This window comes from Chenopodium quinoa, unplaced genomic scaffold (assembly GCF_001683475.1).
Source record: "Chenopodium quinoa cultivar QQ74 unplaced genomic scaffold, ASM168347v1, whole genome shotgun sequence".
Lineage (NCBI taxonomy): Eukaryota > Viridiplantae > Streptophyta > Magnoliopsida > Caryophyllales > Amaranthaceae > Chenopodium > Chenopodium quinoa.
The window spans coordinates 5,407,562-5,435,094 of record NW_018743850.1 but is presented as its reverse complement, the minus strand read 5'-3'; the positions used below and the strand labels follow the sequence as shown (position 1 = coordinate 5,435,094).

The 27,533-nt window shown below is 36.2% G+C and overlaps 2 protein-coding genes and 1 long non-coding RNA gene across 3 annotated transcripts; 2 read left to right on the top strand and 1 right to left on the bottom strand.

The window, feature by feature from the left end:
• The first annotated feature begins 866 nt into the window (after positions 1–866).
• LOC110685700 lies at positions 867–2,744 on the top strand. The gene is made up of 2 exons (XM_021862227.1): positions 867–1,718; positions 1,896–2,744. Exons 1-2 carry the CDS (start codon positions 867–869, stop codon positions 2,742–2,744), a joined length of 1,701 nt encoding a protein of 566 aa, XP_021717919.1.
• A 1,682-nt stretch (positions 2,745–4,426) lies between these two features.
• Positions 4,427–8,490, bottom strand: LOC110686070. Its single transcript, XR_002504145.1, has 4 exons — positions 8,060–8,490; positions 5,450–7,624; positions 4,809–4,873; positions 4,427–4,699 (listed from the first exon to the last, which is right to left on the bottom strand). It is a non-coding gene; the product is annotated as an uncharacterized LOC110686070 (long non-coding RNA).
• Positions 8,491–9,236: 746 nt separating this feature from the next.
• LOC110686069 (replication factor C subunit 1-like) lies at positions 9,237–22,018 on the top strand. Its single transcript, XM_021862656.1, is given in 24 exon segments — positions 9,237–9,337; positions 9,629–9,688; positions 9,811–9,933; positions 10,175–10,624; positions 10,762–10,829; positions 11,041–11,116; positions 11,211–11,272; positions 11,352–11,497; positions 12,303–12,457; positions 12,558–12,740; positions 12,829–12,947; positions 13,023–13,230; positions 15,516–15,569; positions 15,702–15,871; positions 16,909–16,999; positions 17,264–17,445; positions 17,577–17,616; positions 18,640–18,764; positions 20,259–20,295; positions 20,297–20,332; positions 20,490–20,582; positions 20,655–20,898; positions 21,434–21,490; positions 21,575–22,018. Coding segments are annotated over 23 exon segments (2,880 nt in total). The 5' UTR covers positions 9,237–9,337; positions 9,629–9,685; the 3' UTR covers positions 21,733–22,018.
• The last annotated feature ends 5,515 nt before the right edge of the window (positions 22,019–27,533 follow it).

The window sequence follows — 27,533 nt, the reverse complement described above, 5'->3', positions numbered from 1 at the left end:
AAATTTGGGATAATTTGTGCTTGCCTACGTTGTCTGCTTCTCAACAGACTGATTTAATGGCTCCTTTTTCGTCTTCGGAAATTAGATCTGCTATGTTTCATATTGCCGATGATAAATCCCCAGGCTCGGATGGTTTTACCTCGGCTTTTTTTAAGACTCATTGGGAAGATACAGGCGGTTTTGTTACCTCTGCGGTTTAGTATTACTTTGTCCATGGGTAGATGTTAAAGGAATGGAATCGCACTTTCTTGGTTCTTCTCCCCAAGGTTTCTCAACCGGAGTTAGTCTCTCAGTTTCGACCGTTTGGGTTATGTAATGTGTTGTATAAGTGCATCGCCAAATGTATTGCTAACCGTCTTCGGGGAGTTTTCCCTTCTCTTATTTCCGATTTTCAGAATGCATTTGTGACAGGTCGTCTCATCCCAGATAATGCCTTGATTGCTCATGAACTTTTGTCTTTTATGAATGCATCAAAGGCTTGGAAGCAGTTTTATGCGACCCTTAAGTTGGATATGAATAAAGCTTATGATAGGGTCCTCAGGGACTTTTTGAGTCAGGTGTTACAAGCTTTTGGTTTTCCTCTCTACTGGGTTCATATCATTGAGCAGTGCGTTACCACAGTGTCTTATTAGGTTCTTGTGAATGAGAGTGTTACTCTATCTTTCCAACCAAAGTGCGGTTTGCGGCAAGGGGATCCTTTATCGCCGTATTTTTTTGTTCTCTCGGCTTCACTTCGCAGGGCGGAAGAACAGGCTTTGTTTTCAGACATTCACATTTCTAGAGGGGGTCCTTCAGTTTCTCTTCTTTTCTTTATGGATGACTCGCTGCTGTTTTTCCAGGTTTCTCCGTAGGCGTGTGAAAATATTATGAACCTCCTTTCTGAATTTTGTGCTTCTTTCGGCCAAATGATTAATCTTCAAAAATCCTTTGTCAAGTTTAGTCTGAATACTCCCCCTGACTATCGGGATTATTTGGCTTTGAGTCTTCGTCTTCAATCGAAGCCCTCTATTGGAACCTATTTGGGTCTTCCAAATGATCTAGGACAGAGTAAAGTTTCGGATTTCAAGATTCTGATTGACAAAGTTGCAAGCCGATTGTTTGCGTTTGCCTCTCTACGGTTGTCTGCAGCGGCAAAACTGGTTATTATTAACTCTGTGTTGGTGGTTTCTTTTAATCATATCTTGTCTGTTTTAAAGATTCCTTCATTTATTTCTTCTTATCTTGATAGTATGCTTGCTAGTTTTTGGTGGAGATCTTCGGGTTTCAGGAAAGGAATGGCTCTGCGATCGGCTTCTCTCCTTCACTTACCAAAGAGGCTAGGTGGACTTGGTCTACGTAGTATTGGATGTTTTAATTCGGCTCTCCTAGCCGGTACTGGTTGGAGGATGATGCTTAATCCTCAGTTGCTTGTTTATAGGCTCATGGTTTCTAAGTACCCCTTTCATTTTGCTTTGCCTGCGACTCGGATAACCCGACCTTCATGGGGATGTCGTGGTTTGCAGTTAGCCATGTCGGTTGTGGCTAAAGGAGTCCGTTGGAAGACGGGTTGTGGTTCGAGTGTTCGTATTACAACTGATGAATGGGCTCCAGGGGTTTTAGTTTCTTTTAAGGATGGTTTATCTGAGTCGGAGCTCCCGACTCATGTGTCTTCTATTATTGATCCGCGTTCAAACGTGTGGGACTCCTCGAGGGTCCATCGGCTTTTTGATGGTTTGATTGTCAGTCGGATTCTTAGTCTGGATCGTCCGTAGAATCTAATGGACGACTTTGTTTACTGGAAATTCACCAAGGATGGGTCCTTTTCCACGAAGTCAGCTTTTTTCCTTTTTCTTCAATAGGACTCTTTGGCTACTCCTATGGGGCCCACTTCCCCTTCTTGGTGGCGGAAATTCTAGGGACTTCCTATTCTCCCTAAATGGAAGATCTTTGCCTGGAAAGTTGTTCATTCCACTCTTCCAGTTGCTTCGGCTCTGTCTGTTAGAGGGCTTTCAGTTGATCCTGTATGTTGTTTTTGTCGCCATGAGCCGGAGACGGTTGCTCATTTATTTCGGGACTGTGATTTCGTTAGCCTTCTTTGGGGTGGTAGTTCTTTAGGTTTTCATAGGCCCAGTCTGCATCGCCTTCCGTTCCTTCATTGGTTTTCTACTATGGTTTCTCTGTTTGGTGCTACTAAGGACTGGGTAGGCCTTATCAACTTCTTCTCTATTTTGTGGTCGATTTGGCTTTCTCGTAATAATGTCCGATTTCGACAACTAGATGTTTCTCCTACTGAGGTGTTGAGTCTTGCGTCCCAGTGGTGTGCTCGGGGTCAGCAAGCTCAGAATTTTTGCCTTAAGTCCTCTAGTTTGCCTCTTCGTCCTAGGCCGTCTGTCACGGCCTTTTCTACTTGCTGCTATGGGGATCCTCTTTCGGGTTTGGATATTTGTTTGCTCTGTGATGGTTCTTGGTCTTCCGACAACTCCACGGGTGCTGGTTGGATTTTTCGTGATTGTGTTTCCCCTTTGGTGCTTAATGGGGGTGCTCGCGCTTCTCTCTCGTCATCCGCTTTACATTCAGAACTCCAAGCCTACTTTTGGGGTTTGCATAGTGCCTATAGCAGGGGTTATCGTAGGATCCTTATTTACTTGGACTATGAGACTCTGTGCTTGATTCTAGGCCGCCGTCAACGGAGTGATGTTTCTTTATGTTGGTTAATTCAAGATATTCAGGCTCTTCTTTCCTTGTTTGAAGCTTACAGGATCTAAAGGTTCCTAAGTCGTGGGCCCCAACGCATTGGTTGGCTGGGAAGGCTCGTGCTCGGGAGTTTCTTTGTTGGTCTTTTGAAGTTGTTTGTTTATTTTCTTTGTACTCACTGTAAATATATATATATATATATATATATATATATATATATATATATATATATATATATATATATATATATATATATATATATATATATATATATATATATATATATATATAAATTATGTTTATGAATGAGAAAACTTTTTTTTTTTTTTAAATACAAGAAACAAGCACATAAATTTTATTTAATCAAGCCCAACAAAGTCTAGCATTACAGCCTCATTTGCACTATGAGGAATTTCTTCAATCCAAACTCTCATATTCTTATACTCTATATTTTATTTATATAATAACAATAAAAAATAGTGAAAGTTCAGAAAAGGAAAAAGTCAAGTGTGTCAGTTTTTCTGGAACGGAAGAAGTAAAAATTTTAAATCGACTATGATGAAGTGATATTTCCGGCCAATTTTAATTAATCCAATTAAAAACATAGTCCTTATAGAAGTAGGGTTGTTTAAATTTATCCATCCAATTTGTTTTTTTACCTGATTTGAAAACTCCGATCCAAAATTTTGGGTATCCAATCCGGTTGAAATTTTAACAAAATATCGGATAAAACGATAACGGATCACATTATTTTCGATTCAAATGTTCGGATCATATATTCGAAATTGAATAATTTTAGTTGGAAAGTCGTTATGTAACAATTGACAAATAATGATCTTTAGTTTTGTGGCAGTACGTAGTTCCAAAACCATGAAAATTCTCATTTAGAAAGAGAATACAATTATATTACATATACGAGCTAACCAAATTGCCAGCTTAACAGTTAACCCTCTGCTACTAGAAACCCCATGACTTGGTTCATCTAATTGAACATTTTCCGACAAAGGATGCTTTTAATGTTCCGAACTATTTGAGGAGATACTACTAAACAAAGAGCACCAATATTCCAATATCAATCTTTGGTAATAAAATGATTAATCGTTACCAAGTGCATTACTAATTACAGTATTAAAATCTTTATTAGTTGGTTGTTCATCGTTTGTACTCTGCAGTTGATGAACATAAATTGTTTTTTTATTTTTTATATTTTTTTTTTATCAAAGGACAATTCTTTAAGTAAAAAAAAAAGTCATTACACTGTTTTTGTTATAAAATCAACAACGATAGATTTAACTTATTAATTTATTTACAAAATTGCAACTTAATAATATCGTGTTTGAGAAGTTTTTAATGGGGTGGCCCACGTTAATCTCTGTGGCTTTTCTGTAAATATTTGGACATTCAACGTTGCCACGTCAGATATTCAGTTCATTTCTATATAGTAACCCTCTTAATTTTACTTTTCTACGTTATGCTAGGCTTGAGCACGGATCGGATATTCGATCCGAAACTGTATTTCGGATCGGATATTCGTATTCGAAAATCTGGATATTTGATACCCGTATCCGATCTGAAAATGTCGGATATCCGAAAATCTAGCTATCCGAATTTTTCGGATCGGATAAGTCGGATATTGCGAAATTTCCGAAAATTGCGGGGTTTTATTAATGGAAAAATTGATTTTTTCACCCTTTTTTTCCACACGTTAATGTCTTGTGGACCCTTTTTTACTATGTAGACAATTAGTTCATAACCTGAACAAAGAGAGATAAAATAGATTTGAAAGTATTGTCCAACAACTAATTTTCAGAACTTACATAATAAAATTATACACAACATTCAAAATGCAAACTAATTGGCTAATTGCAACAAAAGTACAAATTACATAAGAAAAATTTGAAGTCCAAAAACATTAATGTCCAAATGTTAACAATGCATAAACATTTTATCTAACACTAAATAAGTCATCAACGCCGGAAACCAATAACGGATCAACAAAGTACGAGTGTATGGCAAGTCAACAACCCTACAAAATATAAAATAACAATATATTAGATAATCATAAGAAAACAAAAAAAAAAAATGCAGAAATTAAACTATAACTTCTAAAATATTCAAACTAAAAAAAGTATTACCTTCTAATGCTAAAAATAATCATCAACGACGGAAACCGAAGGCGGATAAACAAGAGATGACAATTCTACAAATAATACAATGAAAATACATTAGTAAAACAAATATCACATGCCAATCTAAGTCATACTACTTAATCACACTTAAGAGCTCAAATTAATTACCACAAAACTAAATTTTGTATGCACTGTAAATCAAGTTATAAAGATACACTAAAGAAGAAATTCATCATACATCAACAGAGCATATAGTAAACTTAAGAACAGAAAAAGAACCAAATCAATTTAAGCTCAGAACAACAAAAAACCGGCAGTTGCAAAAGAAACACTTGGCCAGAACATACAACCCATTAATCAGAACAATCAAACCAACAATATCAGAACAATAATTCAATCCCATAAGATTAGAACAAAACAATAATTCAATCCCACAAGTCATATCTTAGAAAATAATTTCTAAAGTTTATACCAGATAAAAAAAAAATAATTAAAAAAAAAAAGGTGCAGATCAACTTAGGAAGAATGTCGATTAGACAACTAAACTGAAGGAATAAGGTTCACACTTAAATTAATAAAAGAAAGACATAATCAGCAGAAACATTAAAAATATTCATCAAAAAAAAAAAAAACGGAAAAAGTATTACCCTCTTCAATTTGTTGAATGTCATCGATACTTTCTTCAATCATAAGTGGATCACGTGTAGTGCGCATCCAATCTTGTGCACATATCAAAGCTTCAACCATATGTGAAGAAAGTGGACTACGAAATGGATCAAGTACTCTTCCACCTGTGCTAAATGCAGATTCGGATGTGCTAAATGCAGATTCGGATGTGCTAAATGCAGATTCGGATGCAACTGTGGAGACCGGAATGGCTAATACATCCCTAGCCATAAGACCAACTATAGGATATCTCTCCACCGCTTTTTTCCACCATCCCAAAGCATCAAAACTCTTACCCATAATATTAGGCTCTCTATCATCCATCAAATACTTGTCCAAATCACCTTTTTTTTTTGTCAAAAACTGTTTGTCCACCAATATCCCTCTCAAACTCAAATTAGCAACATCATGCTAATCATTATAGTTTTCAAAGTCTTTTGAAGTCAAATCAATATTTTTAGGAACACTTGACACATTTTGAGATTGTAAAGCAACATAATGTTCATACAAAGAAGTCAAAGTTCCCATCACCATATCATACAACTGTGTGGCCTTGTCAGAATCATATTGATCATTAATAGCCCACTTAACATAATGCATTTTACGTCTAGGGTCAAGCACAACATACAGCAACATACAACATCAAGTTAATGTTATCCACATTTTCCCAATACTTGTCATGCTTTTTCTTCATCCCATTGGCCATTGACCTTTCCTTAATGTCAACACTTTCACACTTTTTTTTAATCATCTTGCCAATTGTCACAAGTTCTAACAAATGCACATTAGTAGTAGCATACAAAGATCCTGAGAGTCTCAAAGTAGCATCATAAAAAATGTTAAGAAAGGGAATAAAAGAAGCAACACGATCCCAATCCATATCAGTAGGAACACCCGACATCTTTGTTAACTTAGAAAAAAATTTACCACCATTAGAATTTTCAAGCAAATCAAAAGCCTTACGAAAAATCAAAGCATACTCCAACATCAAATAAGTGGAGTTCCACCTAGTTTCAACATCCAAGTAAAGCTGACGTTTAGATTCAATTTGTTCTTGATTTACACAATTTCTGAATTTTTGCAATCTGGCAGGGGAAGATCTAACAAATCGAACAACATTACGTATTCTTTTTATTGAATCATCACATTCTTTCAAACCTTCTCTTACTGTCAGATTAAGAATGTGAGTTGCACACCGCATATGCACAAATTTACCCTCTAAAACAGTCCCATCTTTCCATCTTAGTAACCTCTTCCTCAAATATTGGAAACCTACATCATTTGAGCTTGCATTGTCCACGGTAATGGCCATTACCTTAGTGATACCCCACTCAAGCAAACTTTTTTCTACCGCTTTACCAATAGCCTCACCTAAATGGCTACTAATTGGACAAAAAATTAGTTTTTTTTTTTGTGCAAGTTTCAGTTGTGATCAATAAAATGGGCTATTAAACACATGTATGACAAATTTTGGCAAGAGGGCCATGTGTCAGTAGTGAGAGAAATACGAGAAGAACACTTGCTAAAATAACTTTTCTGATTTTTTTTTCATCTAAAAACACACGATAGCAATCTCTAGCTACTGTAAAACGTGAGGGGATAATGAAATTAGGCTGAACAACAGACATAAAGTAGCGAAAACCCTCACGATAAGCAAACCTAAAGGGCAATTCATCCATTATTATCATTTTAGCAAAAGCTTTCCGACCCTCCTCCTGCCTAAACTTCCAAAATTCTAATTTACCCTTTTTTTCCCCACTTGCATTATCACCTACACTAGCATCTCCTAATGTTTGCTGACTTTGCTCAATTTGAAAAGCAAGAAGCCTTTGGGATTTGTCAACATTAGGGGGGTATTCCTTACACCTTTCTAAGCTATATAATTTTTCATAGCACTTGTACCCTTTTTAGAGTCACCACAAACATCAACTTCACAATACTCATAATGATCCCAAAGCCAAGATCTTTTCTTCTTACCTTTTTTTTCAGCTCCATCACTAGTCGCGATTGAAGGCCTTTTTTTTTGTAATGGGTGGTTGTGGTGGTTTTTCAATTCCAGCATGCTCCTCAGCAGCAGCAACAGCGGTTGATGGCAAGGGCTCCTCCTCACTTGATGGATTTGCTAGGTTAGCAGATTCTACAGTAGCATCATCCATCTAAAACACATATTTCAGAATGTAAATTTGTTGACAAAATAAAACTGATTGTATATTTCTCCCAACATAACAGATTAAATCAACATAAGCAGGAGGACAAGAGCAGAAACATAACAGAAATTTCTCCCAACATGGAACACAAGCAGAACAACAGAAATTTCATAATTTAAAATTCCTCCAAATTTTAATCAACAACAACAAAATTTTCAAATGAAGCAGAATCATGACTTCATAAGGGCCAGAACCAGAACAATCGAAATTTAAAATGGAGCACAAGCAGAACATAAGCTTTTCCCAATATAGCAAAAGTAGAACAACACTTAATTAAATTAACAGTTCAAAAAGCACAACTTATTAACCTAAACCCATTATTTGTAAGAAAAATTAAAACAAGAACAACTATAAAAATGCAGAAATTGGTTTCCAAAGTCAAACCTAAAAACCCGATTAACTGATTCAAATTAGTGGTAATAACAAAGAGGAAAGCATAGCAGAGCAAGGGAAGCAGCGCAAGCCGTCGCTGGTGGAGGAGCAAGGGAACTCAGGTTGCCACCGCAGCCCGCAGGTGAAGGAGTGAGGGAAGTTGCGACTGGTGGAGGAGTGAGGCTGTGAGTTTCAACGACGGACGACGGTGGAGCGATCTAAGAGAGTTACAGGGTGATCTGAGAAGTGAGAAGAGGGAGAAAGAGGCGGATATGAGATTATGAGGGAAAATTAGGGTTGTCCGAGTTTTTGTCTTTAGGGCATCTAATAATATGAAAATATTTTAAAATGGTAAAAAAAGTGTTTTTTTTTTATTTCGGATCGGGTGCTCGATCCGATATCCGACTTTTTTTTTGGATATTCAGATATCCGAAATCAAAATTTTCTATATCCGATATCCAATCCGATAGGATATCTGATCCGAAAACAGGATCAGTTATCCTAAATTTTCGGATCGGATGCGGATCGGAATTTCGGATTTTCGGGTTATCAGAAAGTTTTGCTCAGCCCTACATTATGGTCAACATATATACTTTCCACACTGTAACCCCAAATACATTTTGTTTTCATACGGTAACCTTGCCGTTATTCCGGCGTTAATAAATTCCGTTAGTGGGGCCCACTCTCCATTAGTTAATATTTTTCATCGATTTGCGCGTTGGAAAATGTTCGGTTAAAGGTTTTGGGGGCTATTTTGGAACTTTAAAGGGTCAAAATTGAGCTCAGATTTGACGAAAAAAATAACGTAAATGCCTCGTTTTGCGTAGTAAAACGTGAACACGTAAATCAAGACATTTCTTAATAAGAAAAACGAGGCATTTAAGTTATTTTTTTCCCAAATTTGAGCTCAATTTGGTCCTTAAGAATCAATATAGCCCCCAAAATTTTTAATGGAACATTTTCCAATGCGTAAATCGATAAAAAAATATTAATAAATGGAGAGTGGACCCCACTAACGGAATTTATTAACGGCAAGGTTACCGTATGGAAACAAAATTTATTTGGGGTTATAGTGTAGAAAGTGATATATGTTGGAGCACGAAAAGTGAAATTAAAAGGGCTATTATATAGAAAAACCCTTTTTCATATAGTTAGACGCTTTCTCCGTCAATAGACGACGTTAATTTGGGTTATTCTCTTCGTTTTTAAATTTTGTCGGGTTATAACTTACAAGTGTACTGAGAAATGCTCATAGGAAATACTAGAGAAGCGGGAAACGCTTCCCACCAGGTTTCTCTCTCCTACACAACCCCTTGCAATAAATTAGGGTTTTTGATGTTAATCTTTGATTATGTTCGTGAACCCATTTAAATTCCGCATGTTTTCTTCACGATTTCTTTAAATTTCGTTGTTTCTCTTAACAGGGTTGAATAAAAGCCAATACTTTAAGCTTCTGAAATTCTTAATTCTTGATTCTTTAAACCCTAAAGTCCTTCGAATTTTACCCATTTGAATATTGTGCATTTTACAGAATTTGTAATGCTGATTAAGGGTATTGGGGTTTTGTTTGTTTTTGCGCAGATTTAATTGGGCTGGACAATTTGATAGAATTTCATTTGTAATTCTTGCATTTCAGACATGGTGAGTGTTGTTCATGTTGTTTCAATTTTATGTTTTTTTAATCGTGTATATATGTATTTCAATAATGTGTTTGCCAAAAAAAAAGTGTTACTTTAATGTTGAATTAATTTTTTTGCAAGCAGTCAGATATTAGAAAGTGGTTCGTGAAGAAACATGACAAGGAAAATTCCAATGCCGCGAAACCGGCCGCTGCGAAACCGGCATCTGAAAAACCTTCAGCCACTACTTCTGAAACCCAGAAAGCGGTTAGTCAATTGATACTTGTTAATTAACAGTTATATATGATAGTGTGCCAATTTATCAAATTGTTGAACTTAGGTTTAGTTAGTTGTTTATTTCAATGAGCTTAATGTGTGGAATTTTATACTGCTGTTTCTATATTTGGTTGGTGAGAATGATTTTTGAGATCCGTATTTTGCTCATGATTGATTTTGGTGAAAAAAAGTTGTGTAGTAAATTTATATGCTCGTGGTTATTGTGAGTTAGTTAGCTCAAGAAAGTGCTGCCCGAAGGAAAACAAGCAAATACTTTGATAAAGATCAAGAGAAATCGAAAGTTGGGACCCAAAAAATGGAGGTGCCTGCCAAACCTTCACCTGCGAAGAAGGTTCACAAATTAGAGGAGGAAAATGTTGATGATGATGATGATGACTTTGCTCCAATTAGTTCCAAAAAAAAGTCAGTTGAGGCTACTCCTAGCAAAAAGCTAAAGGGAAGTTCAGGAAGGGGTATTGCAAAGAAAAACGTGGTTGTTGATGAAAGTGATGAGGAAATGGACGAGAAAAAGGAGACTCCAACGCCTGTCAAATCTGTTGGAAGGGGTCGTGGCAGGGGAGCTGCACCTGCCACTGCTGCTGGTGGAGGAGGAAGGGGACGTGGACGAGGCGGATTTATGAACTTTGGTGAGAGGAAAGATCCACCTCACAAAGGAGAAAAGGTATTAAAATGCCAATCATGTGATTTCTCATTATAACTGTCCTATATAGTGACTGACTGACTGTGGTGGTATCCAGTACTTTGAAGTGTGCTCTTCTTCATCTTCTCTTATTGCTTTTTGTCCTTTTCTTCGGCCAGGAAGTTCCTGAAGGTTCTCCTGATTGTTTAGCTGGGTTGACTTTTGTAATTTCTGGGACACTTGACAGGTATAGAGTTTAAGATATAGTCCATTTGATATATCCTTCTGTCTTTTGATTTTTTCTTTTATTATTTTTGGGACAGTTAACAGGTTGATTCTTATCTTTTATCTTTTAAGATTTTTGCTTGAAGGATGCTTATTGGTCTTGTCGCAAATTTGTTTATTTTGTGAGAATTGTGTATTAGTGACATCTCCTAACCTCTATATTTGCCTTGTAGTTTGGAAAGGGAAGAAGCAGAAGATTTAATCAAGAGACATGGAGGTCGTGTTACCGGATCTGTTAGCAAGAAGACGGTTTTTCCTTGATCTATGACCCTTATATTTTGTGTTACACTATCTTTTGCCCTCAACAGATATTCTTGCAGTTTACTAAACTTATACTTTACAGAATTTTCTTTTATGCGATGATGATATCGGGGGACGGAAATCTGAAAAAGCGAAAGAATTGGGGTTAGATTCTTCCTCTCATATACTGATTCTTCCCTTTCAATTTTTATGACTTCTTACTAGGGTCTTACTTTGTATGCAGAACACCCTTTCTTACAGAGGATGGTTTGTTTGATATGATCCAAAAGTCAAAAAAAACAAAAACTCCTGATCAATGCAATTCAAAGAAACCATTGGAAAGCACTCCGTCATCCTCTGCAAAGAAAATTCAGCAGAATGTGGTGAAAAGTATGCATGAAAACTCTTTTAACTTGTTTTGGATTTTCACTTTTTTGTCCTGTAGGCTGTGCTTTTGATTGCATCTTGGATTATGCCTCAATTTTTTTTTTTTTTTTTTGGGTAAGGGCATGTCATATCGTATGTTTGTAGTCTGTCATGTCAAATGAAATTTGACGCTGAATATAATCAGGGCTACCAATAATGATTTTAGCACTCCTAGTTTTTTTTGCATCCAATCATAAATCTTAAAGAAAACACGTAATGGGCTGATGGGGTAGGGCAGGGCACTTCTTTCTAGCACCACCACACCCCCCCCCAACACACACACACACACACACACATCAACAAATAAAATAAGATCAACCCCTGTAACATGGAGCCTCTGGTTTTGAAACCGATGTTCTCCTAATGGAATTTTACTTTATTAGTGAGCTAAGTGCTGCTTGTTGAAAAATGCAATTGCATTAAGACCTGATTTATATGCAATTTTACAATCTGTACCACAACTGCATGTTGAAGGACTCCATAGTTTTATGGGAAGGTTATGTTGATTTATCTAAGATGAAGAAAGTTCTTCATTGAATTTGTGTCAGGAAGTTTGTGACGAGGAGATTTACCATAATCTTATCCAATTCTAAGCAATAATTATTTGGAATAATGGAGCGAAAGTATACTTATTCATATGTTTCCATGTACTTTGGCATCAAACCATTGGTCTCTTCCTGTGTACTATTATATACGTTAGCTCCATTATTTGTCTGTCGATCATTTTTTACAACTCTGATGTGAACCTTTTGCGATTTATTTGTTGCAGAAGCTGATGTGGGAAGCTATTCTGCCAACAGTCAGGCTCCCAAGTCTTCAACACCTGCTAAGGAAAAGGATTTGTCAAAGCAAGGTCCTTCCTTGACATGGACAGAGAAATACAAGCCCAAAGTTCCGAATGATATAATTGGCAATCAAAAGCTTGTATGCCCTTGTTGATTGCACTGGTTCATTATTCCCCATCCTCTCCATCCTTCTGTAGAATTTCAGAATGACAAATAGTCTCTGTCGTTGCTTACTGTAGGTTAAAGATCTTCATGATTGGTTATCACGTTGGGATGAGCAATTTTCGCATAATAAAGGAAAGAGGAAAAGGGAAAGCAATTCTGCTGAGAAAAAGGCTGTCTTAATGAGTGGAACTCCTGGCATTGGGAAAACTACCTCAGCAAAGTTAGTTAGTAAAATGCTGAAGTATGAGATAATAGAGGTAATACCGTCATCATCAGTTAAATCATTATCATATGTAAATTTTGGAATTGTTTTAACTGTCTCTTTTGTCTTTCTTATGCTTATAGGTTAATGCCAGTGATAATCGTGGAAAGGCAGATTCCCAAATTGGCAAGGGAATTGGTGGAAGTACTGCAAATTCTATAAAGGAGCTTATTAGCAATAAGTCCCTTGGTGACCTGGATAGGTTAGTTTTATACATTAGCTTAACTCATTAATGTGATGTATATTCTTCTATTAGTTAATGAGAATCAAATTCTAGGTTAAAGAACCCCAAGATGGTTCTTATTATGGATGAAGTTGATGGCATGTCTGCGGGTGATCGAGGTGGGGTTGCGGACCTAATTGCTAGCATCAAGATCTCCAAAGTCCCAATTATCTGTATTTGTAATGACCGCTACAGTCAGAAACTGAAAAGTCTTGTAAACTATTGTTCTCTGTATAATTTCCGGAAGCCCACAAAACAGCAGGTATGATTAGTTTGTAGTTATGATATTGTGGCTCACTGGCAGTTTATGGTTGGGCCTATTTAGTAACTTATTATGTTACGTGGTCTTTATAGTAATCATATAGCAACAAACTTTAACCATATTATATGTTTGAGATTTTGTCTGCAAAATTTTAACTCCTCTTTTCAACAAACAATGGTTTGCTTATAGTTGGCTAGCTGCTGGGTGATAGTTCATAAGTCCTGAAAAGTATGGAGAACTTCATTTTGTGTTAAAATGAAGTAATTATCTTGCAATTTAGTTTCTATATATATATATATATTTTTTGACGTCCTTGGAGTTATAATATACTTCGTATTAGTTGGGGATGATGTCATTTATTATGCCCCACATATGCCCCACATCTTGACGTCTAATTTTATAACTTATAAATAAGCAATGTTGCCCCAAAATTCTATGTGAAATGTTTGTGTGAAACTTATCTGATATATGATGATGTGTTGCAATGTGAGTCAGTTTACTGTTATTCTGATAATTAAATAATGAAAATATCACTAATAAATAAAGATTTGAGTATAAAAAGAAGGATTTGAAGTCCTCACAAGAAACCCAATGACTATAAAGCATGTCCATCATGTTTTGCGTAACTATGAAGTCCTTGGAAAATGTCCTTATAAAGTAGTATTGACGGACTCTAGGTATGCTATGTATCCAATGTAGTTCCTTTGACACATAACTGCATAACTGAATTTAATGTTTTTAGTACTTTGTAATTTTCTATGTTTTGTTTCTGACATAGATTCTTTGACCCTTACCTGTGCATATTTCTCCTAAACACTCTTGTATGGTAAAAAAAAAAAAAAAGTGTTAGTAAGATCAGATAAGATTGAATAAGTTCAGAAGGGAAAGTACGGTGGAAAGAGTTAAGCCTCTACAAAGTATTGTTGGTTGCCTCCTCAATTAAGCTCTCCACTTAAAGGTTTAAATTTCTTTTGGCATGGAAGTGGCCGAAGATGTTGTGAAGTGTTCTTGAAATGGAGTTACTAGAAAAAAGGCTAGATGAAGCCCAAGCAGACTATCCTATGTTTTAACTTGGAGTTGGTTAAAAATATACTGCATTATATAAGTCTCCTGCATAGTCTACTCATTCCATTCCCAATTTTGAGCATTCTCTTATAATGGAACTTTTTAAATTAGGATATCTTCCTAATTCCTATCTGGTCTTGAAGTCCAAGATTGGGATATCATGTAACTGTTGTAGCAATTTGAGGTCATTAAAGCCCTTCCTAATACCTGATCTTATTTTCTATCCTCAACTCTCAACTTTATGTTCGTTAGTTTCTTCCAGTCACGTGATATAGGATTTGGGCTCTAGAGGGGATTGCTATAACTGCTTTCCCACAGAGATAATGTTGTAAGACATCAAAACACCAAGACTAACACTCCCTTTTCTTTAGCATTGCTATCCACCATATTATTAAATGCTTATTACTCCCCTGTCCCGTATTATAGTATACAGTGATAAGTTATACAAATAATAAGGAGATAGAAAGAAGAATATAAGGGTTGGGGTGTAACCGTGTAACTTAACTGAAAAGGAAGGGTGGAAAAGGTTATTAAAACTTAAACGTAGTCTATCATCTGTATACTATAGGACAAGATATCCATTTGGTTTATATATATAGAGAGGATGATGTGCTTGCTCTGTTAGCAGCTCACTAAAAGTGCATTATTTGTTCAACCAAATGGGAGTGTGTTAGGGTTATTTCCTTCATCGAAGAACATAGGCTATAAATTCAAAAAAAAAAAAAAAATATTAAGAGGGAAGGAATTATTATTATTTTTTTTTTTTTTGGGGGGGGGGGGGTGTCTTCCCCAAGCATCCTATTGGACTTAAACTCCCACAATCTTTTTTTTTTTAAATTAAACTAGGAGGTAGTGTTACAATCTATGTTACTTGGACTCGGGTACCCATGTCCGACACGGGTAAGTGTCCAAGCGTCCGACTCGGCTATTTTGTGAATAAATTTCATGATTTTGAACTAAAAGTGAAGTGTCCGAGTGTCAAGGGTCCGACACGGGTATGTGAGGTGAAATGAAGAGTCCAAGTAACATAGGTTACAATTCACTTGATTGCTATATCAAAATCTTTAATAATAACATAGCATTGTGATTTTCTTTATAGCTTGTGATGAAGAGATTTGATTTTCATTGTACTCTTGTCATGTTGCATTCATAAGACAATTAATTAATTGTAGAATTGAGCCTATTAAAGAAGTTTTCTTATAAATATATTGCTATGGCAGATGGCAAAGAGGTTGTTGCAGATTGCTAATGCAGAAGGGATTCAAGTGAATGAGGTGCTTGCTGCCTCCTCTCTTTTTTATTTTCTTGTCTCTATTCTTATTCTCACTTCCATGTTTGATCACTTTCCCCTATGTCTAAAGAGTAGGATGGCAAAATGGTTTGTGTGACCTGAATTTTATGCACAGATTGCTTTGGAAGAGCTGGCAGAGAGGTGTAATGGAGATATGCGCATGGCCGTGAACCAGCTGCAATATATGAGCTTATCCATGTCAGTTATCAGATATGATGATATTAGGCAGCGCCTTCTTAGCAATGCTAAAGATGAAGACATTTCACCATTTACTGCTGTTGATAAGTATGTAGCAATTTTCTTTCTTTTTTCTTTTTCTCGATTAGCTAGCTTATGTTTAAAATGCAAGGTGACACGGAAACTGGAATTGGAAACGTATTAACGAAGATATTTGGAAATGCATACAATTAGGAAGCTTAGAAATGAAAAATCTTTTTTGGGTTAGAAATCCAATATTGTTATTTTTATTAACTGAAGAAGAAAAAAAAAGTGGGTAACAAAGTTAGTTTAGTTTATTTACAGAGGTTTTAGGAAGAAAAGATGGTTTTAGACTTTGAAGATCCAGGAGGGTGAACAACTTGGTGATCTTTCAAAGAAATTGTTTTTCCTTGGGCTCTCTAGTGTTTTTGATTTTCAAAGTTTCTTAGAAATAGGACATGACCTTGAGTCCTTGATACCCAATGACCAATGACATTGCTATGTGTGAAAAAGTTGAATGGGGATAATATGGAGATTGAGGCAATGAGTAGCTCCTGAAAATCTGCAGCTCTTAGAATTTGTTGTTTGGAATCATTTATTTCTGTCTCTGTTTCTTATGGATGTTCATAGTTGGAATCGCGGGAGAAACCCATACATTTCCTATGTGTTGTTTTTTCGTCTAGAATTTTATACTCTCTTTTAGAATCTTTTAAAATTAACCTTGATATACACTGTCATAAAACGAGGATGGTAATTTTGGACATTTGGTTCCATGAGTGGGCATATGGTGATAATTTATATTGGAGGATAAATCGGCAGCTCTTCCTGGCTTGTTTTACCTTCAAGGGTTTATGGGACTTACTGGCAAAGACTGAATTTTTTGATGAGGGTGTTGAGGAAATAAATTTTAAACAAGAACTTCTTTTGACACACCTCTATAAGGAAAACAAAATTATTATTGTTATTGTTATTCTGAAAAATGAACTGCATGCTATATGCCCTTTTAAATATCTGTCACAGTCCACTTTGGGGGAGAGTGAGAGCTTGATTGTCTAAGGATTATGATTGTCAGGTTATTTTGCATCTTTTATATTTAATAAGCTTCTTATTGCATTATCTTGTAGGTTGTTTGGTTACAATGGTGGGAAGTTGAGGATGGATGAACGGATTGACTTGAGCATGAGTGACCTTGATCTGGTTCCTCTTCTTATCCAGGTCTGCTCTTCTCTTTCTGAATTAATTAGCTGGTATTTTTTCCATCTCACAGGATGTTACGTACACTGGAATTGCTTATATTGCATATTAATCTGTTTTAATGATGGAAGGTATTGTGGACTTATTGTTACACTTAATAGCTTGCGTATTGTAGATGCTCGGAATCTCTCATTTTTATTGCTTGAGTAGTGCAAATAAATAATTGATTGCTTATATGTGAACTTGTGTTTATTTCTGCACTCATTGGTGGCCTATGTGTGACAGGAAAATTATATTAATTATCGGCCAAGTTCTGTGGGGAAAGATGATAGTGGGATGAAAAGATTGAACTCTCTTGCCCGTGTTGCTGAGTCAATTGCTGATGGAGATATTATTAATGTACAAATAAGGAGATATAGGCAGTGGCAGCTCTCTCAAAGCAGCTGTGTTGCTTCCTGCATACTACCGTATGTGCTCTGAAATCGTGATATTATATGTTGGTTGGGGGAAGATATGTTCTTTGAATAGAATCCCTCTATTTCTTCTCCTCTAATTCTAAATTATGTTTTTCCTCTTTTATCCCTTTTATCTCCATTAGGGCCTCATTGATGCATGGACAAAGAGAGATATTTATGCCGGTATATGTTTACTACTACTTTTTTTTTTTTTTTTTTTTTTTTTTTTTTTTTTTTTTTTTTTATGGAATTTCACCTACCTTTGTGCATGTACTTTATTTTGTGGAATTTCGCCTTTGCTGCTGCATTACCACTGGCAGGCAAAATCTTGAGACCCTTTTCTCTCGATTAGGGCCTCAACGCCTCCTTCAAGTCATGATTGAAATACATTATAGATAGTAGACAACTTCCATATAGTACCTTGGGAGTACTTGGGTCAAATAGAATGAGAAGCTACTGTGGGCCTAAAGTCTAAACAGGTTAATAAGAAAGAAAAAGCCATATGATGAGAGAGACAGTACACAAAGGTGAAAAGGAGAATTCAACTGCATGAGAGGAGATAAAATAACTGCCTCATCCACCTGAGAGAAACTGTCATAACTGAGCAACGGTCATCTCTGGAAGGAAGTTGGCTGGATTGCAGACCGCTGCCTTCAATTTGCCTGGCCCCCACAACTAAAAGCCTCAACATCTTTTTTCTATTAATAATGAATCTTGTCATTAATTGGATTTTTCTCTTTTACTTGTAGCATACCCACGTGCCACCCAACATATTTGATTCAAATTTAATATCCGGACTGGTTTTGGTGGTATTGACCTGAGTATGGTGGTTAAACTGCTGTGTTTCAAGTAACATAGCCTTGTACTTACGTCCCATTGGGGTTTAAGTTGTGTTTAACTCCAGTATGTTTAAGGAGATGTAACTCACCAAATATTCATTCTCTTTTTGATTGGAAAAACTTGACAACTGACAAGCTCTATTTAGCTTGAACTTTGCTCTTAATCTGGTTTCAAGGTTAAACTGCCTGCATAATTATGCTGATAGCTTTGTTTTCTCTCGTGTTTTTCCATGGGCCTTTTTAGATGACAGTGCAAACTCATTTAATGAAATAATTTTCCTATTACTTTGTGATAATCTAGCTGGACACCTTGTTACATGTAACTGCTTTAGTCATATGTGCCTAGAGACTGACATGAAGTTTGCAGGGTGAAAGAAATTTCAACAGGTTTGGTGGTTGGCTTGGGAAGAATTCAACTATGGGAAAGAATTTGAGGATCTTGGAGGATCTTCATGTCCATATGCTTGCTTCTAGTGATTCATATATGGGAAGGTAGGCTGAAGTGCTAAACCCTTCCATGTGATAAATCTTCTAGATGGTTCTTGTGCAGCAGCTGGACACATACTATTACACTTTTAGGGAAGGGTGTTGATTTCTAGTATTGCGTTGCATGGTATCATCTAATACTTAATTTAAGGGTTATACTTGTCATCTTTCGATTAATTTTTGTTAAGAGTATTATTCTGTTATTGAATCTATAAAGTGAATCATGTGGTGTTCAGCTTGTCATTTTAGAAATGAATCTTTGTATGTTACTAAGGCGGAATTCTTGTATAAGAGCATTACGGTATTGGTTCATGAGGAAACATAATTTTTTTTTTTCCCCAGTGGTTCACAATGCATTGTATTAAGCTACATAAGGTTATTTGCCTTTACTGGAATTATTGTAGGTCTGATTTGTGTAAATATCCTCAATCTTTGTATGAGTAAATATGGAGGTCAGTCAAGTCATTAAAGATATAATTATGCATGTGCATGGCATGGTTCCTTTTCACTTCCTATGTATATATTTATTGCATGTAGTGCATGTTTTACTGTAATTCACTCTTTAGTTTTTCTCTTCCAAGATTAGTGCCAGATTTTTAAAGGGGGAAATTGATAGGGTCATTATAGAATAAAATTACTGTCATGTAGCATTTGTGGTAACAGCAAGTATTTGCATGGCTGTCCCATCTTTTAGCTGCCACCGGTAAGTAGGCTGACTTAAAAAATTATATGCCTTTGCATTTTAGTACTATTTTGAAGTAATTTTGAGTATGTACACCTAATTAATAGAATTTAGCATTCCATGACTTCAGTCCTGTACCAGAAATTGAATTCTGTACTGGGTTATGTTGGTACTAGTACACACAAGGCTTTGACATTTGATTGCAATATGTTGATGCCTTGATATAATTGCCAGTAACAGATATTCTATCACTCGTTGTAAGACGTGTATGTCCTATGTTATTTCTAAACACATGCTATGGCCTATGGAGACTGGAGTGGCTGTTCATTGAATAGAATGTTCAGACTTTATCAAGCAATGGTTTAAATATCAGGCTTAGTTTTATTTCATGCTAGCAGTTTGCAATCAGCACAACAGGCTGTTTGCAATTACATGCAAATGCTTCTTTCATGTAATAGCCTGTCTATTATCTGAATTCCTGTGATGCGGAGAAGATTTTAGTGGTTTCATCTCCAAATTTATCGTACATTCTGCATATCTCTACTTTTTATTTGTGTTTATTGTGAATTTGTAAAATAAGCCTTATTGTTATGGTTCCGTGCTTCTGTACAAAGAAGGGAATAATGAAGAAAATGCTTGATTACTTTGCTGTGTTACCTCGTCACCTACTCTTAAACGACAGTCTAAAGTCTTTTTTGCTGTTTGTTTTATTTTATCTTTATTTTTTAATATACTGCATTGCATTTGAAAGCTTTCCTTGTTTTCCTTAATTATGCTGACCGCATAAGTATAATAGCTATTTTCTTAATGATATGCAGGGGAACTTTACGTATTGATTTCCTTACGCTTCTTTCTAAAAAAACTAACTGAACCACTTCGGACTCTTCCTAAGGTTAGGATCTTTTTGAACACTTGAGCATTTTATGTTCAATTGCCCAATGCTCTTTATACTGTCAGTTGCAAACTTGCAACTAGCAGTTCTATTATTTGGACATAATAATCTTGTAACTAGCAGTTAACAGCTATGTTTTCCTATTATATATTCACAGGAGGAAGCTGTAAAAGAAGTAGTTGAATTCATGGATACTTACTCATTAAGCATGGAAGACTATGACACGCTTATGGAGTTGTCAAAATTTCAGGTATTCTACCTGCTACAATACTGTTTCTTACTCTGCTGTTTAGAATACAAATTTTGATTTGTATATTGTTAGGGACACCCTACACCAACTGAGGGTATAACACCAGCAGTAAAATCTGCTTTAACAAAGGGATATAAAGAAGGTAGCAGTTTGCGCGTGGTGCGAACAGCAGACATGATCACCCTTCCTGGTTTGAAAAAGGCTCCTAAAAAGAGGATTGCTGCTATCCTGGAGCCGGTTGATGAAATTGGAGAGGTAAATGGTGATATCAATGAGGAGAATGAGGAAGAGGACACTGAAGATGCAGAAGATTTGAGTAAGCTTACACCTTTCTTTGCTACCCATGCCTGCAAATATCAGTAAAAGGAATCTGAATATCTTTTTTGTTTGTTTTTCTCATGTGTGTATCAGTTTTCCAAGTGACTTGATGAGTTGGAATCCGATTTAGCCCTGATCCTCCTCTTAATAGTTTGAATCAGTATTTTTGTGTTCTTTCAGCTGCTCAAAAAATTCAATTCTAAATGTCTTGTAGAATTGTTTTACTTGTTGTCCATAAGCAAGCTTTAATCCACAATTTTTCTGCCATGTATTCTGCAAGTTCCTAGGGACATGCTACAACAATAGTCTCTCCTGAATCACTTTGGTCTTTTTGCTCCCTCGTCTTGCTTTGGCTTTATCCATAAAGTGGTTTTGTATCTATGTCACAAGGACTTGTGATAGTTGTGAATGAAATTTCAATCATTAAGAAGCAGGTCTTGCTTACAAGTCCTGTTATGACATGTTTCATGCATGGTCGAACTCTTTTGATGTTTATTTAATACGAAATGTCATTTGCTTGTCATCCCTTCCAGAGGATGCTAATGGTGCGAAAAAACTCAAGCTGGATCTCGAGAGTAACCATGCTAAAGGTCAGTTGTAATTTTCTTGGCAAGATCACTTTATGGGCTCGGATTTTTAAATCTATATCTATAATGTGGTTGGTTGTTCTCTAGGGATTCAAGTTCAAGTGGACTTGAAAAGTGCTGGAAGCTCTGGCGCCAAAAAGACGCAAAAGGCCTCAGCAGGAAGAGGCAAGGGAGGTGCTGCCGACCCAGGATCAGGAAAGAGAGGTGGTCGTGGATCAGGATCTTCTGCCAGGAAAAAGAAATGATATTTAGAGATCAACCATCTGAGGACTGGAAATTTGCTGGTTCATTGTGTAAATTGTGCTTGTTTTTTGTTTATACTATCGTTAGGATTCAGTGATATGCATAGCTTTGGTGTATTTTTTCCGAAGGGTTTAGCCTCGTTCAAATTCTAAACCGCAGTTGCCCTATCAAAAATTTGTCTATATGTGCTGATAGGATGAGCTGCTCCGAGCTTAAAGCTATGCATTTATGGACAAAAACAATTCAAGGAATATGAAATGATCATTCAGGTTTGGCCGAAATACTTCAGTGGTGACCATTTTTTTTGAATCATCTTACTTTTAGGGGTGTTTAGTTCCCAATACTTGAAAAAACTGTCATATGAAGTGTTGGTTGATTTGTTTCAATGACTGCTTTAAGTATACCATACATCCCTTTAATTGTCACTTTTGTGAAAAAATAACTACCATTTAGAAACCGTACTAACATTATACATTATTTTAATAGTAAAACTTGAACTCGAAACCAAGAAGTATTAAGTTACAAGTCTTATCATCTTATCTATTCATTTATTGTGCTTTTTTATTAAACAAAATTATAGGTAAGTTGGATAAGATAATGGAAAAATTGTCAAAAATAATACGACCTTTTAGAGGTCCGCCAAAAATAAGTCATGGTGTCCGCTTTAAACAAGTTATTTTACCTACAACCTAAATGACCGGTTAACAATTTTGTTTTATTTTTATAAATTTGTATAACACTTTAATTATCTCTTAATTACAACTTTAATTATGATTAACAATTAAAATAATTTTTTTTTTTAAAAAAAAAAAATCCCCCACCATCTCCTTCCTCCCTCCACGATCCTTCACCTGACTCAGCCCCCACCACCCCAGTGCCACCCCCAATAGCTACCCCCTTCCCCGCAGGCCGACCCATCACCACCACCCTCCTATTGCACAACACGCAGCACTGTACTTTCACCCACAACAATCAATAAAGCCGTACAATTAATAACCACCAAGCCTTTAACACAACCAGCAGCCCCAAATCGACCACCGTTGAAACACCCCAATAATTCTCTCTTAAAAACCTGTAAATACCTTTAACAATCTGTAAGAGAATTACTGACGTGCTACCGCCACGTGTTCAAACGTTAAGGCTAGTTTAGAATTTAGCAGCGGAAAAACTAACTTAATTATCAATAAGTTTCAAAACCAATAATCAAAACCAAATTTAGTCTTACAAGCTGGAACCATTACAACCCTTATTCAAACCCAAATATAAGTAGTAAATAAATCAAATCAGAGTTAAAATAAATCCAACTTAAGAGTTGCAATAAACTGTGAAAATATCCAACACTCCACTCAAAATCCCACCACCTTGATGCAAGTTCTGATTGTGTAAAAACCTGTGATTAGTCTGCTCCCCAATATCACAAGTGTAAAAATTGGATCATTACAGGGTCATTGAAAAGGCGAAGGCCATGACCAGGAAAAAGACACACAAAAGCACGCAATCAGCAACGCTGAGTACATATAAGCTACGAAGTATAACAAAGAATTTTTAGCATGCGACTAATAATCATTCATCACACCCCCAAATTAATTATTGACTCATACGCACGACTCAACTGTTAACAATACTAAGACTTCACCAATTAATAGTTATTAATTCATTTCATTTCTTTTCATTCATTAAATTTAGCAATAGACAAGGTTGTCTCCCCATGCTCCAATTTGGAACATCAATAAAAGAAAAACCCCATGCCTCCTTTCGGAAACATCAATAAACATCCAATGACAGACAGGCGCGACTCCGTGGCCATAGCTAGTATGAGATCTCATCTAACTCCTTATAGTTTTAAAAGTATTTGAAAACAAGAGACTCGTAGATTAGACGACTTCTAAAAAGTACACAACTAATACCCTGTGAACCCCAACCCCTGACTGTCAATACTCTAGATGTGCACGAATCCAGAGTTTTATTGCTCATCCATCTTGTACTTTACGTGATTTACAAGTTTAAACTTGGTGATGACTCAAGTGCAAAACAACACACCCAATCATACATCAATCATTCAAACAATTCAAATTTCTAATTCAATTCTTGATTTATTAGTGACAAACAATATTTAGTATTGAATTTTGTATTGAGTTGGGCTTCTCTCTCTACTCCAAAACACTCTCTGTTCTCTCTCCTCCTCCAAACAAGCCTACTGCCGGAAACCTAGGTGCTCGCCGGAGATCCGGCGCCGCAGCCGTTTCTTCGGCAAGTTTCCTCCCTTCCCTCTCTTTTTTATTTGCCTTCTCCGGCGAGGCTCCGTCCTCATCTTCTCCCTTCTCGTTCCCCCTCTTCTTCTTCTTCTTTGTCTCCGGAGTTCCGGCGCCGCAGCGACGAGGCTTAGTCCTCCTCCTCTTCTCCCTTCTCATTTTCCCCTTTTCATTCAACTGTGGGGCAGCTTCAAACTCCGATCGAGTCGTCGCCCTTATCCATTCTCTTTTATCCTCTTAATCTCGGTCTTGAAGGGGTTTGTGACCCTTTATACGGCTAGAAGATTTAGAGTAGCCCCTGTTTACCCACCTTGGAGTGGAAGGTTCACTTTCAAAGGATTTCGCCGGCGAAACAAGCAGTCTAAGGACTAAGCCTAACGCCGCCGTCATAAAGGTCATTGGTAATTTTGACCGTGACGGAAACGGTAAAGTTAGGGTTAGGGTTTCGTGGGTCCTTGCGCTGGAGGCTAGGCCTAACTCGTCAAGAGTGTTTCGTGACGGAAACGGTGAAGTTAGGGTTAGGGTTTTGAGGTTCTTTGCTTTTATGGTTTCGGTTTTAAGGTCCGAAAGGGGCTCTCTGATTTGGTCGTTGATTTTAAGTATGTATGTATTTATTGCTATTCAGAGTTTACTTTATTTTTTAAAGTCATGTATGGTTTATTTTAGCCTTTCTTGGTTGTTGTCCTGTTTTTCTGGTTGTTTTGGCTATAGTTTATTGGATGGTTGTGTGAGGAGGGAGTTTGGATACCTTGTCAAGGGATTTGGTGTTGTTGTGTCGAGAGAGGTAACTTGGGTTGCTGTTGTATGGGGGACGAATGAGAAGTTGGTCATGGCTAGGGTGTGGTGTGTATTATGGTGGAATGACTATGGTGGTTATTCTACTCCTTTCATTGGAGTGATCATTGTGATCATTACTCTTGATGTTTTCTATCCGAAGCAGGCGCCTAAACTTTGTTTTGGGGTTTCACGAGCCTCGACGTTGTTAAACCTTTCTTGCAAACAAGAACAACTTAGGAATGATAGGTCACATATCCATGTGATCGGTTTGAAGACCTTACGTGGTGATAAGTTGATCCCACTAGGTAAATTTAAACTAGCCATGATCAAACAGTTTCGATACTCTCTGCTCTCTTTGTGTTTTGAAGTAGGTATCCGCTCTTTGGCCTATAAAGAGGTCCTGATTCGCAACTTTTCCGGCCAACTCCAGTTATGTATCTTGGTTTTTAGTGTCGAAAGTTGGAATGGCTTAATTAAATGTTAAAAGCCATAAAGTAAGGTTTAGGTTTTATTTCATATGTTGTAAACTCTGATTTTATTAATATCATTTGCTTTTGTCAAAAAAAAAAAAAAAACAATATTTAATATTGAATCCTTTAACTACCTCGGTGTATAAACACCTTAAGTGCATAAGGCACCTCAAATCCTCGACCTCGTCTTATAAGACTTTAATTCTCCCTTTACTCATTCCATTTCAATAAACATGAACGAGTATTAAAATAATTCATTTCACATATTCACGTATCTTTGCCTCTAAGCTCATCTTGCATGTTAATGCATAAATAATACTCACAAGATAAATTAATACGCATTCCTCATACATGAAACAAAACCAATTACCACATTAATCACCAATCAAACTTACTACCATACAATTCTAACCAATCTACAAGTTTCCTAACATGATTCTAAGATTTTACAAGTCCTTAAACATGCTTCTAAAGTCAAGGTTTTCACATTAACCTTCCTTTTTGCTAGAATTAAAAGCTTATATATTATTCTTAAAATTTCCTACATAAAAACATTTAAATACATACTTATTCATAAAATTACAGCAAGTTTAAAGCTTTATAAAAATCTGAAAATTTATTTTAAACAGTAAACCTTCGTTAAAAATCAAAAACTGCCCGAAAACCATATTTAAGGCAGAATTTGGCCACGAGAGGGTGGTGTTCACTACCAAAGGTAATGGGTTTTGATTAAAACGTCGTTTACACACGAAAAACATTCTTTTTTTTTTTTGTAAAAATCGGACGAGTTAGAATCTAAACGTGATTAAACGCGATTAAAAAAAAATTAAGAACGGAGATCAAAGTTGATTACAGAAAACTAAAAATTTGTTTTTAAGCTTAATTAATCAATAGAAATTCAATAGGAACAAAATCCCCAAATTAATTGATCATTAGAACCCTAAAATCCCAATTTAACTAAATTAAAACCCTAGGTTTAAAATTACAAAATCTGAAAATTAAAACAACAATTATAATCTGTAATTTATTAATTTAAAATATCAAAAACATGATTTTGATACTAAATAAACTAATTTCAAGCAATAAAAACCAAAACCCAAAAATCAATTGCATAAGCTTTATGAAAATAATAAGAAATAAAGGAGGAAGAAAATAAGACTAACCTTTTTGTGTGGGGGAAAATTTGGGATTCATCGGGTATTTATAATAGAGAATTGTAGGGTAGAATTGAGCCTCATGAAAATAATGGGCCAATTAAATAAACAAATGGGTTAGACTTTGTTTTTATAATAATGAATTGTAGGATATAGGTTCATAAAATAATTTAGCCTAAAATAATTTTTGACCCAAAATAATAATTTGAAAATTAAATTCTGAAAAAATACAAATAAATATTATAAATAAAATAAAATTTTATTTATAAAATATTTAAAAATACGGGGGATTACAACCACCCATCACCAGTCACCATGCACCCTCCTTCCTTGCACAGCAGCACGCCACCAGCCCACCACCAGCAATCAACAAAGCCACACAAAAATTGGCGATTATCAGGAACTTTATTATGAATCCGATGGAAGTCCTGACAGAATGGAAGCAATTAAACCATCAAAATTACAACAACTATTTTTCTAGGAAGCAATTAATTTAAACCATCAAAATGCGGATGAATTTCTGATTCCTCCTATAAATAACGATATGGCGCCCGTTTAATCATCATCGGAAGTTAAATGATTGGGGGAGCGGGGTCGACGCCGGCGCCGGAGTAGGGAGATCTGGGCGCAGCCGGCGTCCGAGGGCGGGGAGGGTGTGCTAGCAGACACCGGTGAAGTCGTTGCGTGTGGGGGAGGGGGAGAGGATGTGGTTGGAAGCCTGGAAGGTGGGAGATGTGGTGGCTGGGTCGTGGAGGAGGGGGAGGGGGATGGGGTAATTAAATTAATAATAATAATAATAATTTTAAAGAGTTAAAAACATTTTTAAAAAATTATATTTTCAGACCAATAAAATGATGACACGTGTTCATATAACCTATTAATCAGGTTACCAACATGTTACAACTTGTTTAAAGCGGATACCAATTAAAGGTTGTATTATTTAGAAATAATCAAAAAGTCGACTTGTTTTTAGCGGATCGCTGAAAGGTCGTATTATTTTTGACAACTTTTCCTAAAATAATTAGTGTTTACAATTTTTTTTTCTAGTTATGAAATTTCAAGATGATTATCAAAACACTAAAAAAAACGTAGTCGAATATGGTTAGCAAACTAAACAAGTATAAACTAGCATCTCGAGATATCGCTCGGG